Consider the following 17,203-nt stretch of genomic DNA (forward strand, 5'->3'; position numbering starts at 1 on the left):
AGGCACCTTGCAGGACATTGTGAGTTTGAGGGATTCCTAGAACAAATGGTCAGAGACTTTTTTTGTACTGGGCATCGGACATGAGACAATCCTTCGCAAACTGTTGATGGTAGAAACTCCGAATCTGAGTAAAGCCATAACGATAGCCCAGGCATTTATGTCCACCAGCGACAACACCAAACAGATTTCGCAGAACAAAGAAGTTTTGTCCAGTACTGTGCATAAAGTAACGTCGGTTCTGAGCAGAAATGTACAGGGCAGAGCGTGCCCGCCGGCTGCTGTGGCCGAGTCCACCATCATTTATTAATGCGAGGCAGTTAACAGCCTGTTGGCGCTGCGGAGGTAATCATTGGCCCCATCAATGCCGCTTTAAGCACTATGCATGCAATGGCTGCAGAACAATGGGACACCTCCAACAAATGTGCAGGCGAGCTGCAAATCCTGCAAACCACCACGTTGCAGAGGATCGATCCACAGTGGATCAGACGGAATTGGAAACTTGTACGGAGGAGGCAGAGTTGTACAGGGTACACACGTTCACGACGAAATGCTCAGTTGAACTGAACGGTATTCCAGTGTCTATGGGGCAAGTCAGTCCATAATGAGTAAAACGGCCTTCGACAGGCTGTGGGGAAAGAAGGCACACAAGCCCAAGTTCAGCCCCATTCACACCAAACTAAGGACTTGCACCAAGGAACTAATCCCTGTAATTGGCAGTGCTGAATTCAAAGTCTCCTATGATGGAGCAGTACACGAACTCCCGCTGTGGATTGTGCCACGGGATGGCCCCACGTTGTTTGGCAGAAGCTGGCTGGGAAACATTCGCTGGGACAACAGCCGAGTGCTTTCGTCTGTCGACGACACCGCATGTACCCAGGTTCTAAGCAAGTTCCCTTCGTTATTCGATTCAGGCATTGGAAGCTTTTCGGGGGCGAAAGTGCAGATCCATTAGGTTCCCAGTACGTGACCCATCCACCACAAGGCTCGGGCGGTACCGTACATGAAAAAGTTGAAATCGAGTTGGACAGGCTGCAACGTGAAGGTATCATCGCGCCAGTGGAATTCAACGACTGGGCCAGTCCGATTGTTCCGGTGCTCGAGAAGGACGGTATGGTTAGAATTTGCGGGGACTCTAAAGTAACGATTAACCGTTTTTCGCTGCAGGACCAGTAACCGTTACCCAAGGCAAATGACCTATTCGCGACCCTGGCTGGAGGGAAGACGTTCACCAAGCTGGACCTGACCTCTGCCTACATGATGCAGGAGCTGGAGGAGTCTTCAAAAGGCCTCACCTGCATCAACACGCACAAAGGTCTTTTTATCTACAACCGGTGTTCATTCGGAATTCGGTCGGCCGCTGCGATCTTCCAGCGGAACATGGAGAGCCTGCTAAAGTCGGTTCCTTGCACAGTGGTCTTCCAGGACGACATATTGGTTGCATGTCAGGACACCACGGAGCACTTGAAGAACCTGGAGGAGGTTCTTCGTCGGTTGGATCATGTGGGGCTCGGGTTGAAACGCTCAGTGTGTTTTCCTGGCACAGGACATCGAATTCTTAGGAAGGAGAATCGCAGGAGACGGCATCAGACCCACCGACGCTAAGATGGAGGCCATCAAGAACTCGCTGCGACCACAGAAAGTGACAGAGCTGCGGTCATTCCTGGGACTTCTTAACTACTTTGGTCATTTCCTACCTGGGTTAAGCACCATGCTAGAACCACTATGTGCACTGGGTGTAGGGGAATTCACAAGAGGCTGCCTTTAAGAAAGCCAGAAACTTAATGTGTCCTAACAAACTGCTTGTCCTGTATCACCTCTGTAAACGATTGGTGTTAGCTTGCGATGCGTCGTCATACGGGGTCGGGTGTGTGTTACAACAGGCTAATGAAGCGGGAATTTTGCAACCAGTTGCGTATACATCCAGGAATTTCAAAGACTCCCCCTGTGGGGTTAACAAACTCCTCATGACTCTTCGTATTACTCTATCTCGGAACCAATGCGCCACATTCATCAGTATGTACGCCCCTACACTCGATGCAACGGATGAGGCTAAAGAGGTTTTTTATTCCAACCTTGAGACATCCTTGTCCCGCGTCCCTACTGGCGACAAATTGATCCTCCTGAGTGATTTTAATGCCAGGGTCGGCAAAGACACAGCCCTCTGGGGAGGCGTGATTGGCAGAGAGGGAGTAGGGAAAGCCAAATCCAGCGGTATCCTACTGACAAAATGTCTAGAACATGAACTCCTCATCACTAACATCCTGTTCCACCAGAGGGACAAATACAAGGCATCGTGGCAACACCCTCACTCCAAACACTGGCACCTGCTTGACTATGTCATCGTCCGAGCTAGGGATCGCAAGGATGTGCGCATCACCTGCGCCATGACAGGAGCTGACGACTGCTGGACGGACCATCGCCTAATCCGATCCATCATTAACATTAACATTGCCCCAAAGCAGAGGGGACAGCAGAAGCAGTTCCGCAAAAAAGTTAATGCCAGGGCACTTGGAGACTCAGCTAAGAGAGCTTTATTCAGCCAGCGCCTCACAGCCAATCTGGTGTGCCTTGATGTCCGAGATGCTGAATGGCCACAGCGCTTGGTCTGCCCTCCAGGCCTCTATAACCTGTGCCTGTGAAGAGACACTTGGTCACTCAACCAGGAAACATCAGGACTAGTTTGATGAAAATGATCAGGAGATTGAAGAACTAATAGATCGCAAGCACAAAGCATTTCTGAGCCTCAAGCAACAACCCAATTCGGGAGCTGCAAAACATTACTACAGATGGCTCAAGGCTCAGGTCCAACAAAAAACCCGGGACCTAAAGAACAGGTGGTGGATGGAGAAAGCACAGGAGATACAACAACTGGCCGACAGCCACGATATGCGAGGATTCTTCATTGCAGTCAAGGCCACCTATGGTCCAAACTCCCAAGGCCCCACCCCACTGCTGGCCAAGAACGGGGAAACACTCATCAAGGACACCGAGGCTGTCCGGGCCTGATGGAAGAAACAACTTTGAAGATCTCCTCAATCGAGACTCTGCCTTTGACTCGAGTGTTCTCGACTCCATCCCCCAGCATGCGACCCACCACCAACTCAGTGAAACTTCAACATTGCACAAGGTAGACAAAGCCATAAAACAGCTGAAGAATAACAAGGCTACGGGAGCGGATAGAATCCCTGCTGAGGCGCTAAAGTACGGCGGAGAGGCGCTGTTAGCGCAGATACAATACCTCATGTCTCTCATCTGGAGGGAGGAGAACATGCCGAGAGATCTGAGACGCAGTGATTGTGACCATTTTTAAAAACGGGGACAAGTCCGACTGCGGCAACTACAGGGGAATCTCCCTGCTATCAGCCACTGGGAAAGTTGTCGCTAGAGTTCTCCTTAACCATCTTCTCCTTGTGGCTGAGGAGCTCCTCCCGGAATCACAATGCGGATTTTGTCCCCTACGGGGCACAACAGACATGATCTTTGCAGCGCGACAGCTGCAGGAAAAATGCAGGGAGCAGCGCCAGCCCTTATACATGGCCTTTTTCGATCTTATAAAGGCCTTTGACACTGTCAATCGTGAGGGTCTATGGAGTGTCCTCCTCCATTTCGGCTGCCCCCAAAAGTTTGTCAACATCCTTCGCCTGTTTCACGATGACATGCAGGCCGTGATCCTTACCAACGGATCCATTACTGACCCCATCCACGTCCGGACCAGGGTCAAACAGGGCTGCGTTATCACTCAACCCTCTTCTCAATCTTCCTCACCGCCATGCTCCACCTCACAATCAACAAGCTCCCCGCTGGAGTGGAACTAAACTGCAGAACCAGTGGGAAACTGTTTGACCTACGCCGCCTCCAGGCCAGGTCCAAGATCACCCCAACCTCTGTCGTTGAGCTGCAGTATGTGGACGACACCTGCGTCTGTGCACATTCAGAGGCTGAACTCCAGGATATAGTCAATGTATTCACCTGAGGCATATGAAAGCATGGATCTTACGCTTAACATCCGTAAGACAAAGGCCCTCTACCAGCCTGTCCCCGCCACACAGCACTGCCCCCCCCAGTCATCAAGATCCACGGCGCGGCCCTGGACAACGTGAACCATTTCCCATATCGCGGGAGCCTCTTATCAACAAAGGCAGACATTGATGCGGAGATTCAACATTGCCACCAGTGCAGCTTTCGGCCGTCTGAGGAAGAGTGTTTGAAGAACAGGCCTTCAAATCTACCACCAAGCTCATGGTCTTACAGGGCTGTAGTAATACCCGCCCTCCTGTTTGAATCTGAGGCATGGACGATGTATAGAAGGCAACTCAAGTCGCTGGAGATATATCACCAACGATGTCTCCGCAAGATCCTGCAAATGCTCTGGGAGGACAGGCACACCAACATCAGTGTCCTCGACCAGGCTAACATCCCCAGTATTGAAGCACTGACCACACTCGATCAGCTTCGCTGGGCAGGCCACATAGTTCGCATGACAGATATGAGACTCCCTAAGTAAATGCTTTATGCGGAGCTCCTTCATGGTAAACAAGCCAAAGGAGGACAGCGGAAACGTTATAAGGACACCCTCAAAGCCTCCCTGGTAAAGTGCGACATCACCACTGATACCTGGGAGACCCTGGCCGAAGACGTCCAAGGTGGAGAAAGTACATTGAGCTCTTCAAGTCTCAACACGAAGAGGATGAAGAGGCCAAGCGCAGGCAGCGGAAGGAGCGCACGGCAAAGCAGCCCCACCGATCCCTTCCCTTGACGAATGTCTGTCCCACCTGTAACAGGGTCTGTGGCTCTCGTATCGGACTGTTCAGCCATCAAAGAACTCACTTTGGGAGTGGAAGCAAGTCCTCATCGATTCCGAGGGACTGCCTTTGATGACAACAGGCTAATGAATCGGGAATTTTGCAGCCAGTTGTGTATGCATTCAGGAGTTTGTGCCAGGCCGAAAAGGCCTACAGCATGGTTGAAAAAGAGGCTCTGGCGTGCGTTTACGGTGTTAACACACCAGTACTTATTTGGCCTCAAGTTCGAGCTTGAAACTGACCACAAGCCGCTCAGATTGCTATTCTCGGAGAGCAAAGGGATTAATATCAATGCCTCTGCCCGCATCCAAAGATGGGCGCTCACGCTGTCGGCATACAACTATATAATCCGCCACAGACTGAGCACAGAGAACTGCGCAGATGCTCTGTCGGCTACCATTGCCCACCACCGGGATGGAAATGGCACAGCCAGCAGACTTGATCGTGGTCATGGAGGCATTTGAGAACGAGAGATCCCCCGTTACGGCCCGCCAGAACAGGACCTGGACCAGCCAGGATCCTTTACTGTCCTTGGTTTAAAAAAAACTGAGTCCTCCATGGGAGCTGGTCCAGTGTCCCAGTGGAGATGCAGGAAGCGATTTAAGCCGTTCCACAGATGCAAAGATGAGCTGTCTCTGCAGGCGGACTGTCTTTTGTTGTGCAATCGCGTAGTCTTGCCCAAGAGACACATTTATTTGCGATCTGCACAACACCCACCCAGGCATCGTAATGACGAAAGCCATAGCCAGATCCCACGTGTGGTGGCGTGGCATCGACTCACATTTAGAGTCATGTGTGCGCCAGTGCAACACTTGCTCTCAGTTGAACAATGCACCCAGAGAGGCACCGCTAAGTTTGTGGTCATGGCCATCCAAACCGTGGTCGAGGATCCATATAGACTATGCGGGCCCATTCCTAGACAAAATGTTTTTGGTTGGTATGGACGCTTATTCAAAGTGGATTAAATGTGCAATAATTCCTGTCGGCACATCCACGGCCACCATTGAAAGTCTACGAGCTATGTTTGCCACGCACGGCTTGCCTGATGTCCTCGTCAGCGACAATGGGCCGTGCTTCACCAGTGCTGAATTCGAAGAATTCATGACCCGCAACGGGATCAAACATGTCACATCTGCCCCGTTCAAACCCGCATCCAACGGCCAGGCAGAACTGGCAGTTCAGACCATTGAGCAAAGCTTGAAACGCGTGTTGGAAGGCTCCCTGCAGACCTGGTTGTCCCGCGTACTGCTCAGCTACCGCACCAGACCCCAATCACTCACTGGGATTCTTCCAGCTGAGCTGCTCATGAAATGGGTGCTTAAAACAAAGGCTCTCTCTTGTCCAAATGATCATGTGGAGGACAAGCGGCATCAACAAAGTGTGTACCATGACCGTGCAAATTTGTCACGCGATATTGAGATCAATGATCATGTGTTTGTGCTCAATTATGGACATGGTTCCAAATGGCTCGCTGGCATGGTCAATGGGGGAGTGATGTTATGTTGACTTCACGGGGGAGTGATGTTATGTATTTAACCCCTTGTAACTGCATCACACCTGACCACCAGAGGGCCTACCTGTTGGAGTCCCAAGGAATCCCAGCATCCCTTGGGAGCACAGTATATAAGCAGGCCACCCACGAGGTATCTGCACTCTGGAACCTTAATAAAGGAGCTAAGGTCACACTTGCTCATTACACAGTACTGAGTCTGACCATTTATTATGAGTGGAACAAGAAGGTTTTTGGGAGTGGTCACATACGCCATCCTAGGAAAAATGTAAGTTCGCCAAACTTAAATGTGAAAAATTGGCGCAGACATCAGGTTACTACGATGCAAATAAATCATAACCTAAAAAATCGTAACTAACTGAGTTACGCTGGCACAGAAACTTTGGGGAAACTTGGATATTTTAATTTACGCCAAAAAAAAACGTGCACGCCAAAAAAACTGTGCAGATAACTAAGGAAAATTGAGCCCATAAAATGTGCTTAGTTATTGAATAATTTATGACCATATTAGGTTACAAAATAAGATGATTAGAAATGGGCTGCATCCTGGTAAAATTCACAAATGATGCAAGTACTTCAGAACTTAGCATATGAGGAGTTTATTTTTTACGAGTGACTCCTGCCAACGAACCGGAAGCATTCTGCGCATAACTGTCAGGTCCTAAATTCACCACAACAGATGGAGGATCTGAGAAGTGTTTCGGCTTCCCGGCTTTTTCACCAGCCCAATCCTTTCCTGGCTTTCTTACCAGCCCACTCCCTTCCCGGCTTTTAAACATTTTCCCAGCTTTTTCAACAATCCATCTTATCTCCCTTCCCGGCTTTTCAAAAACAAATTTTAACTAACCCGCTTCTGTGATGGACCGGCAGCGCGCTTGTGCTGGCAGCAGTCACGTCCTTTTTTTAAAAATTGCCTAATTTTACTGCATCTCTAACTGGTTTTAGATTTTTTTAAACAATTAATGATTTGGATTCAGCGCCTCAGATTGGTCAAATTGGCCAGTGATGCAAACTCGGGGGGTGTTGAGCAAACTTGTCAATGCTCCCCTCCTCCTGCCATCTGAGTCTGGTAGCAGAGGAATGTAATGTCAAATGTATGGACATAGGAAGAAACAAAGGATGATACAAGTACTCTTTAGAATGGTATGAAAATAGCTAAGAGTGATGTTGAGAAAGATGTCGAGGTATTGGTAAACTCTGCTGAACATATCCAATCACAACAAAGCTACAGCTAGCAGAACAAATCGAATGTTAAACTATATAACCAAAGCGGGAGAGTATGAATTGGAGGAAGTTACACTGTACAGTGTGTGTCCAGTTCCGGTAACTGAGCACAGAGAAGATCCACGAGACTGAAGAAACTTGGGTATTTAATTCTTGAAAGAAGCCAACCAAGAGGGGATCTTCTAGCAGTAGATAAGATAGTAAATGGTATAGAAAAGGTAAATTTGGCAAACACTTTAAATTAAACCTGAGCAGTAGGACATTAGACTATGGGTTTTTTCTAAATAGATGAGTTGGGATTGATTGAATAGCCTTCCTCATCCATATCCATCTTGTGACTATGTAACACATTTTCTCTCATTTTGACAGTAGTAGATAGCAGTGGTTCTCAGCATACTGCTCGGGAGCTACTTTTGGCCCACCTTCCTTCTGTGGCCATTGGCAGTCTTGATGTTCTGTGCATTTCTGGGCTTCAATTCGCAGCCTGCCTAGCTAGGATTCAGTGCTGTTTCCACTCTTCCTCTTGCAAGGGAATGCTGCTTGAATTTGGTCCAATTCACCATCCATACTGCAAGTGAAAGGACTCTTAATTAAGCTATACAATTTGTTTTAGTAGAACTTTGGTTTTGTAGTACTTTTTTTGCTTCTTTTGGGCCCAAGTTTCAGCCTCAGTTGCTCCTGATTTTTTGGAGCAACTGGTGTAGAACGGAGTATCTTTAAAAATTCAAATTCTCGGCATTTAGTTTGCTGCAGTTCTAGTCCGGTAGAACAGTTTCACTTTGGAACAGAATTTTTTTTTCAAAATGGGGCGTGTCCGGCCACTTACGCCTGTTTTCAAAGTTTTGGCAGTGAAAACTTACTCCAAACTAACTTAGAATGGAGTAAGTGAAGATTTTTTGTACGCTCGAAAAAACCTTGTCTACACTTTAGAAAATTAGGCGTAAGTTACAAATCAGGTGTAGGAAATGATGGGGGGGGGGGGGGTTTAAAGGGAAGTTTACAAACATTAAACACTTCAGTTTTACAAATAAAGAGCCATCATCAATAATAAATGATAAAAACATCAATAAATCAACCAATAAATCAATCAAAAAAAATTAATAAATGAATTTTTTTTAAATCAATAAATAAAAAATGTTCTACTTACCGATTGCAGCACCGGGAGCCCTCCAACAGTGTGCTGGGATGCCCCCCACCCCCCCAGTGTGTCTCGTGTCAGTGTCTCTCACTCTCTGTCTGTCAGTGTCTGTGTTTCTGACAGCGAGGGGGGGGGGGCAGGCGGAGGGAGGGGGGAGGAGGGGGAGGGAGGGAAAAGGAGGGGGGGAGGAAAGGAGAGGGGGGGGGGGAGGAAAGGAGGGGGGGAGGGGGGAGAGAAAGGAGAGGGGGGTGGTCGGGGGAGGCTGAACGGGCTTGGGCCTCTGGCCTTTGCTGTTAGCAAGTAACACTGCTAGGCAGGATGTCTCAACAAGATCTCTCATCTTATGCCTTGCACTATATATTGTACACCGTTCAAAACCCTTTGTGCTTCCCATAGATAGTGTAATTGAGGTATTTTTTCTTTTAAAATGATTTATTTGGAGCCTTGAAAGAAGTGTGTGTTTGCATATATTATTTTGAAATCCCATTCATTAAGAATCTATCAAACTTTATTTGTAAGTACAATTTTTTATATTTTTTTGTGTTAGGCCTTTGATTTGATTGAACAGCGGTATGCAGCAGTGAAAATCCATCAACTGAACAAAAACTGGAGGGAAGAAAAGAAAGAAAACTATCACAAGTATGTCTTTATCCTTAAAACTGCAAACAGAATTTTCTGTAGTTTCAAAGCAAAGTAGAATTATATGCACTATTTTAATTGTTGGTTTTAGGCATGCATGTAGAGAATACAGAATACACAAAGAACTGGATCATCCCAGGATAGTTAAGTTGTATGACTATTTCTCCCTGGATACAGATACGTAAGTATATGCTGCTTTGTGATTTCAGAATGAATATGTTCCATTCTTTTGAAAAAGCAACAGGTCAGCATGATATCAGCTGAAATCAGTGGCTTACATTTTTAGTGTGTTATAGTGAACCTGTCTGGCATGGACAGTAGGGCTAATGGGAAGATAATTAACTCAAGACTAGCCTCAAAGAGCATCTTAATTTTACTAATAGGAAGATAAACTTCATAACTTCAAAGTTTAGTTTGATAAGTTTGTCAGTACAAAAGGGATTTATTTTGATTATTCTGTTTAGAATTGCTTTAACAGATCCCATTCAAACTTGCATAGTGTCCGTTTGATTTCCTTTGTGGGATGTTGGGGGCTTCTCCTGCTGTAATTAAATTAAATTTTGATAGTGTGATTCAGTTTTAGCGTGGCATCGATAGAGGCCTATATGCATTTGTCTGTCCTAGATGGTGCATGTTGAATAATGCAGGAAAAAATATAAATGTCTTCAAGAAGGTGTTGCTTTTTTAAATTTAAAATAATCAAAACCCTGCCATGATGTTTTACTGAACAGAATTTTATGGCATAGGTATTGATCCCAATGGGTTCCAGTTGGTAATCATTCTGTTGCAGCACCCCATTTATTAGTGCACGTGCAGTTCAGTTTAAGCAAGTGCATATTTTTGATATTTGTTGCCGCTCGGTTGCGTTGGTTTTTTCGGTGCAATTCATCCAAAATTGGCATAACCGTTGCAAAAAATCGCAGAACTTTAAGCACAAATTACGTTCAGCATAACCCGAGTTTCTGTAATCTTTTGCGCTTGTTTAAAAAAAATCACGTTAGAAGCAGGCCCCGCCCACAACTGGCCATACCGCCCCCGGGATGAGTTAATCACCATTGGGAGTTTCCGTTAATTGCACTCGTTTGTGGGTCTTTGAGGAGGCTTTAAAAATTAAGCTGGTTCTTTTGGGTGCAAGGACATCAATATGAATGTTTTAAGCTTTTGAATATCATTTTTTTAATTTACTAAGAAACTGACTACTGTACCCCAATATAACTAAGAAATGGTTGGTTTTTTGTCATTTTCAGTCCATTTATAATCGGATTACTCTCAGGTGATGGATTGACCTGATTAAAATGCATATTTTCAGCTATATATATCAAACTGTACCGAGTTACCACTCTTAAATATATCAGGGAATATATTTGTTTAATTGTGCTGGTTCATGGCAGATTTTGCATTCGGTGATATGCAAATGAATGAGCGGAAACTCAAGGGGGAAAAAATGTTGTTTTTCTCAGACTTCTTTCTTACTATTAATGTGTATGTAATCTAGCCTTGGAATTCGAGGGAACAATGTTGAAATTTGCCAATGATGTCAAATTAAGCAAGAACAAATTGTGAAGGACTGCTGCAGGAGGACATAGGATGGGCAAATGCAGTTCAAAATAAATAAATGTGAATATATTTGGCAGTAATAATAGGGAAAGGAAATGCATCTTGAGTGAATGGATTTTAAGTGTAGAGGGCCTTGTACAGATAAACAGGTTATTAAAGGTGGCAGTGCAAGTAGATATGGCCATAAAAAGCCAAACCGAATCTGTTTTGTTTTAATCTAAAAGTATAGAATACAAAAATTCTGTAGTTTAGCAAATAAAAAATTGGTAAGATGTTGCATGGACATTGCTTTTCCTCAACCCAAAATACAGAACTGCCAGTGTAAAAGTATGTTTAGTTTTTATGCATATTGTGCAGAGGTTTCTGGTGCTTTTGAGGACCTCAACTGAGCCCTCTATATTTAACCATCCTTCCGTGCTGCTTATTCAGCAGAGATGTGGACTGTCAAAATTGACAGCAATATGTGGCAAATTGTAAGTTCACCATTTATATCTTTTAAAGTAGCAGTAAAACTACATTAGGTTAGCGGCATGGTTTCCTTCCTTTCACAATCAATAAACTGTCTCTTGCAAAAACTAATACTTGCAGTTTTACCAAGACTTCAGTAGAACTACTTAAAATAAAGTGCTTTTATATTGCAGCCTTGGTCTCAAGAGTGTGTTAACTTAGCAGCTCCTTTTCGCATTTATTTTATTTTGTAAAATGCAGCATGTCTGCCTATATACTAGTTGTATTGTGGGGGCCCAACATTCCTTGTATGCACAGGCTGGTTTGATATTCTGGGCAGTACACATGCATAGTGATGTGAAGATACTGCGTCACAAAGTCACTAAAAAAATAATGGGAAATGTTTGTGGATAGCCGCTGAAACACTACACCCAGTAAGATTGATAACAGCTGGGAAAACCCAATTGAAAAATGGGTCATCTTCATTGGTCTAAAAATATGGCCGGTTTATGTTGATTTAGCCGCCAGCTGTGGGAGATTTGCACTACAGGAGCCAACTGCCAATGAACGGTTCAAAAGTGGTATAGTTAAAATAGACCAAGTAAATCGCAGAGCAACAAGCAAAGAAAATTTTAATCTACATAATGTGGTGGTGAAGGAGATGTGTAATAAAATGTAAATTGTCTTTCCTTAGATTTTGTACAGTGTTAGAATACTGTGAAGGAAATGATTTAGACTTCTATCTAAAGCAGCACAAACTGATGTCTGAGAAGGAAGCAAGATCCATTGTAATGCAGATAGCAAATGCATTGCGGTATCTAAATGAGATCAAACCTCCAATTATACACTATGATCTAAAGCCTGGTAAGTTTGCATCATGGACTGAAAGAAGCAGTACTGTCTGTCAGTCTTCTAACTGTGACCTGATGTGTTCAGATGTCAGAGGTCTTATTAATCAGACGCATCATTGTATGTTGTTTGTGATTTTTGGAATGGCTTAATTAATTAAAATATTAGAATAAATGCAGTTTGTATTAGAAACTGATGCCTAATAAACTGCAAGAATGCCCAAAGCTGTGTGCCATACAGAAAGTGAAAGAATATGAATACTGAAATGTATGACCGCTTGTGCTGGTAGCCCTCCGCTATAATGCACTTGTCGCCATTCTTAATGTGCAAGTCTAGACAGTGAGTAATGGTCAGTTATTTGAACATCAAGGACATCACAACTGTAATTCCCAGCAGGGGGCAATGCATAGCAATCTGGATGTTTTTTTGTGTCCATTCCCCTATCTTTTCCAATGTTTTCCTCCCTCTTCAAAGCACCTTGAAGCGTTTTTCTGTGTTGGGGTTCTATATAAATGCTAGGTGCTGCTCCCCACCTGGGGTTGCTGATGCAACTTGTAGATCCTTTATTGCTCTTTTGTCTGATATCAGTCTACTCTGCACAGACCAGGAATCGAACCTGGGATCATCCTAGGCTGACTCAGTACCACATCCGTCTTTGCCTTCTAAATGATATGGGGAAGCTAGTAATGACTTAAACTGCGTTTACATTGCAGCCAAGATATTGGGCGAGTGAGGTAATTGCACTGCCCATTTCCTTTTATTACAGAACATAAGAACATAAGAAATAGAATCAGGAGTAGGCCATTTGGTCACTCAAGCCTGCTCCGCCATTCAATAAGATGATCTGATCTTGGCCTCAACTCCACTTCTCTGCCTGCTCCCCATAACCCTGCCTCCCTTAACGTTCAAAAATCTTGTCTATCTCCAACTTAAATATATTCAATGACCCAGCCTCTACAGCTCTCTGGGGTAGAGAATTCCACAGATTCACGACCCTCAGAGAAGAAATTCCTCCTCATCTCTGTTTTAAATGGGCGATCCCTTATTCTGAAACTATGCCCCCTAGTTCCAGATTCCCCCACGAGGGGAAACATTCTCTCTGCATCTACCCTTTCAAACCTCCTCATAATCTTTTATGTTTCAATAAAATCACACCTCATTCTTCTAAACTCCAATGCGTATAGGCCCAACCTGCTCAACCTTTCTTCATAAAACAACCCCTTCATCTTGGGAATCAACCTAGTGAACCTTCTCTGAATTCCAGTGCAAGTATATCCCTCCTCAAATAGGGAGACCAAACCTGTACACTGTACTCCAGGTGTGGTCTCACCGATGCCCTGTACAGTTGAAGCAGGACTTCCCTACTTTTATATTCCATGCCTCTTGCAATAAAGGCCAACATTCCATTTGCTTTCCTAATTGCTTGCTGTACCTGCATACTAACTTTTTGTGTTTCAAGGACCCCGATCCCTCTGTACCGCAGCATTTTGTAAGCTCTCTCCATTTAAGTAATTTGCTTTTTTATTTTTCCTACCAAAGTGGATAACCTCACATTTTCTGCCAAATTTTTGCCCACTTATTTAGCCGATCTATATCCCTTTGCAGATTCTGTGTGTCCTCTTCACAACTTGCTTTCTCTCCTATCTTTGTATCATCAACAAATTTGGTCCTTTCATCCAAGTAACTAATATAGATTGTAAATAGTTGAGGCCCCAGCACTGATCCCTGTGGCAGCCCACCAACCTGAAAATGACCCATTTATCCCGACTCTCTGTTTTCTGTTAGTTAGCCAATCCTCTATCCATGCTAATATATTACCCTCTACCCCGTGAGCTCTTATCTTGTACAGTAACCTTTTATGTGGCACCTTATCAAATGCTTTCTGGAAATCCAAATACACTCCATCTACTGGTTCCTCCTTATCCACCCTGCTCATTACATCCTCAAAGAACTCCAGAAAATTTGTCAAACATGATTTCCCTTTCATAAAACCATACTGACTCTGCTTGACTGTATTATGATTTTCTAAATGTCCTGCTACAACTTCCTTAATAATGGACTCCAGCATTTTTCCAATGACAGATGTTAGGTTAACTGGTCTATAGTTTCCTGCTTTCTGCCTCGTTCCTTTCTTAAATAGAGGCATTACATTTGTGGTTTTCCAATCCGCTGAGACCTCCCCAGCAACCAATGCATCCACTATCTCTGCAGCCACTTCTTTTCAGATCCTAGGATGCAGGGCTTCAGGTCCAGGGGACTTGTCCACCTTTAGTCCCACTATTTTACCCAGTACTTTTCTTCTAGTGATAGTGATTTTTTTTTTTTAAGTTCTCCCCTCTTCTAGCCCCTTGATTATCTATTATTGGGATGCTTTTAGTGTCTTCCGTGAAGACCGATACAAAATATTTGTTCAAAGTCTCTGCCATTTCCCTGTTCCCCATTATTAATTCTCCAGTCTCATCCTCTAAGGGACCAATGTTTACTTAGCTACTCTCTTCCTTTTTATATACCTGTAGAAGCTCTTACTGTCTGTTTTTATATTTCTTGTTAGTTTACTCTCGTAATCTCTTTTTTAGTATTTCTTTGCTGGTTTCTAAACATTTTCCAATCCTCTGGCTTACCACTAATCTTCGCAACATTGTATGCCTTTGTTTTCAGTTTGATACCATCCTTTACTTCCTTAGTTAGCCACGGATGGTTCATCCTTCTCTTAGTCTTTCCTCCTCACTGAAATATATTTTTGCTGAGCGTTATGAAATATCTCCTTAACTGTCTGCCACTGCTTATCTACCATCTTACTCTTTAATCTATTTTCCCAATCTACTTCAACCAACTCTGTCTTCACACCTTTGTAATTGCCTTCATTTAGGTTCAGGACACTGGTTTGAGACCCAAGTTTCTCACCCTCAAACTGAATTTGAAATTCTAACATGCTATGGTCACTCTTTCCTAGTGGTCCTTTACTATGTGATCATTAATTAATCTGGTCTCATTACACATTACCAGATCTAAGATAGCCTGCTCCCTGGTTGGTTCCACAACATATTGTTCTAAGAAACCATCCCGAATACACTCTTATGAACTCGTCCTCAAGCCTACCTTGGCCAATTTGATTTTTCCAATCAATATGAAGATTAAAATCGTCCATGATTATTGCAGTACCTTTCTTACAAGCCTCCATTATTTCTTGATTTAACTCTCTCCTACAGCATTCCTATAAACTGGCTGTGCTGATGGAGCTTTCTGAGCAATCCAAAGGCTGGTTGTGACATTTTGGCCAGTGTGTTTGCATGGATTAGTAACACCATCATGACACTAGAAAAGAGCAGTGTGTGTGTGATGTCATGACATTGAGTTGTGATGTCACCACAAAATTACATTGCCGTCAGAGCAGCACATTTACAGACCTGAAGAAGATTGGTGAAAATTAGGAAGACCCATTTTAAACTGATATTTCTGACCAAATCTTGAAAAAAAGAATCATCGGTTTATTTTGATGTGGCTGGCAGCTATATGAGACAGTTGCTCGCAGCCAAAGATGAATATAAAAGCCGTTTTACTTTATTAAAAATTGATTCAAGTAAAATGCAGGTAACACAGGTATTTTAATTTTGCATTTAGGTAATATCCTCTTGGTTGACGGAACTGCATGTGGAGAAATAAAAATAACTGATTTTGGCTTATCAAAAATTATGGATGATGATAATTATAATGCAGTAGATGGAATGGATCTGACATCTCAAGGAGCGGGAACATACTGGTAAACTCTACAAATTATTTCAGATGAGAGTTTGTGAAAAGTTGTTTAATTCAGAGGTTGGGCTTTCTATTTGGATATGGCTCCTGATAATAAAATAGTCTTTGAAATATACTGCCATCAATTAACGGAGGTTGATAAAATTGAGGTTGTTAACTTCTGAGAGCATTTGGAAGTTTTTGTTTTCATGACATTTATAGTAACCATTGCATCACTATGGTTAGAAAAGTTACATTTTCAGTCCTAGCATTTATTACAGCTTGCATTAAAAGATTGAGATTTAAAAAAATTGAATAAGTATTGCAATAGTTTCTTTCATTACACTATGTAAGGTTAATATAAAATTGTTGTGTAAACATTGTATCTGAACTGAGGTGTAAGATAGATCTACCATCCTGCATTACATTTTTACCTTGCTTTGCTGGAAATTTTATTTTTAATTAAAGGAGTTTTCTTTTATCATACATATGTGTGTGTGTGTATATATACATACACACACACTATAGAGGCGCTATCCATGTAAATTTTAAAAAGATGTGTTTTGTGGAGATTAAATTACCTTATTCTAATAACTTGTATCCTCTGTCCAGGGATGCCTTGGAACTGTCGAAAGACATTTTTTGACAGTTCACAAGTGCCGATTTTCAGCGCAAGCGCATCGCGCACCGAGAACCAACCCTTGCAGGGCCTCTACGGGTGGGTGCGCACATCGTGTGCGCACATCGTACGCGCCCATAGAGACTGCAATTTTTGGCCCATTGTGGCTAATTCTCAGATGTACTTGGGGAAGCAAGTACAGACATTTGATTGTTTATTGTAGGTTGGATGCCAAGCTCCTGAATTTCTGGAGCATATATTTGATCATCACATTATGGGCCCAAGTTTCGGGCCGCGCCTAGAACGGCGCAGCCCTGACCTGGATGTCTGTTTCTCGCGCCACAAAGTGCGCCGAAAAAAACCTCACCTATTCTCCAGCTCCCTGCAGGTTCTCTGGAACTGGGTGCGGCGCAGCATGAGCTGTGGGGGGGCGGAGCCAGGTCGCTGCACTGAAAACAGTGCCGGGACCTCTGCACATGCGCGCTACAGTGGGTGCACATGTGCAGTAGTTCCAGGCGCCCAAAACTGTGTGGGAGGGGCCCGAAGCACGCAGCCCCTAGCCCTGGCCGAATGGCCTCACTGGGGCTGTGTGGATAAGGCTCACCTCCCACGCCCAGCTCCTGCTTCCTCCCGACCCGACCCGACTTGACTCCTCCCCCGGACCGGACCCGACCTCTGCTCGC

The 17,203-nt window shown here is 44.1% G+C and overlaps 1 protein-coding gene across 8 annotated transcripts in view; it reads left to right on the plus strand.

The window, feature by feature from the left end:
* The window catches only part of tlk1a (tousled-like kinase 1a), a 319,969-nt gene that overhangs the window by 292,659 nt on the left and 10,107 nt on the right, over window positions 1-17,203 (plus strand). For all 8 annotated transcript variants that reach the window (XM_070875656.1, XM_070875658.1, XM_070875660.1 and 5 more), the window contains 4 exons: window positions 9,222-9,313; window positions 9,405-9,494; window positions 12,012-12,181; window positions 15,788-15,926. In XM_070875656.1, coding sequence (XP_070731757.1) covers window positions 9,222-9,313; window positions 9,405-9,494; window positions 12,012-12,181; window positions 15,788-15,926 — 491 coding nt within the window. The remainder of the gene's footprint in view (window positions 1-9,221; window positions 9,314-9,404; window positions 9,495-12,011; window positions 12,182-15,787; window positions 15,927-17,203) is intronic.

The sequence above is a fragment of the Pristiophorus japonicus genome, chromosome 3 (genome assembly GCF_044704955.1).
Source record: "Pristiophorus japonicus isolate sPriJap1 chromosome 3, sPriJap1.hap1, whole genome shotgun sequence".
Classification (NCBI taxonomy): Eukaryota; Metazoa; Chordata; class Chondrichthyes; family Pristiophoridae; genus Pristiophorus; species Pristiophorus japonicus.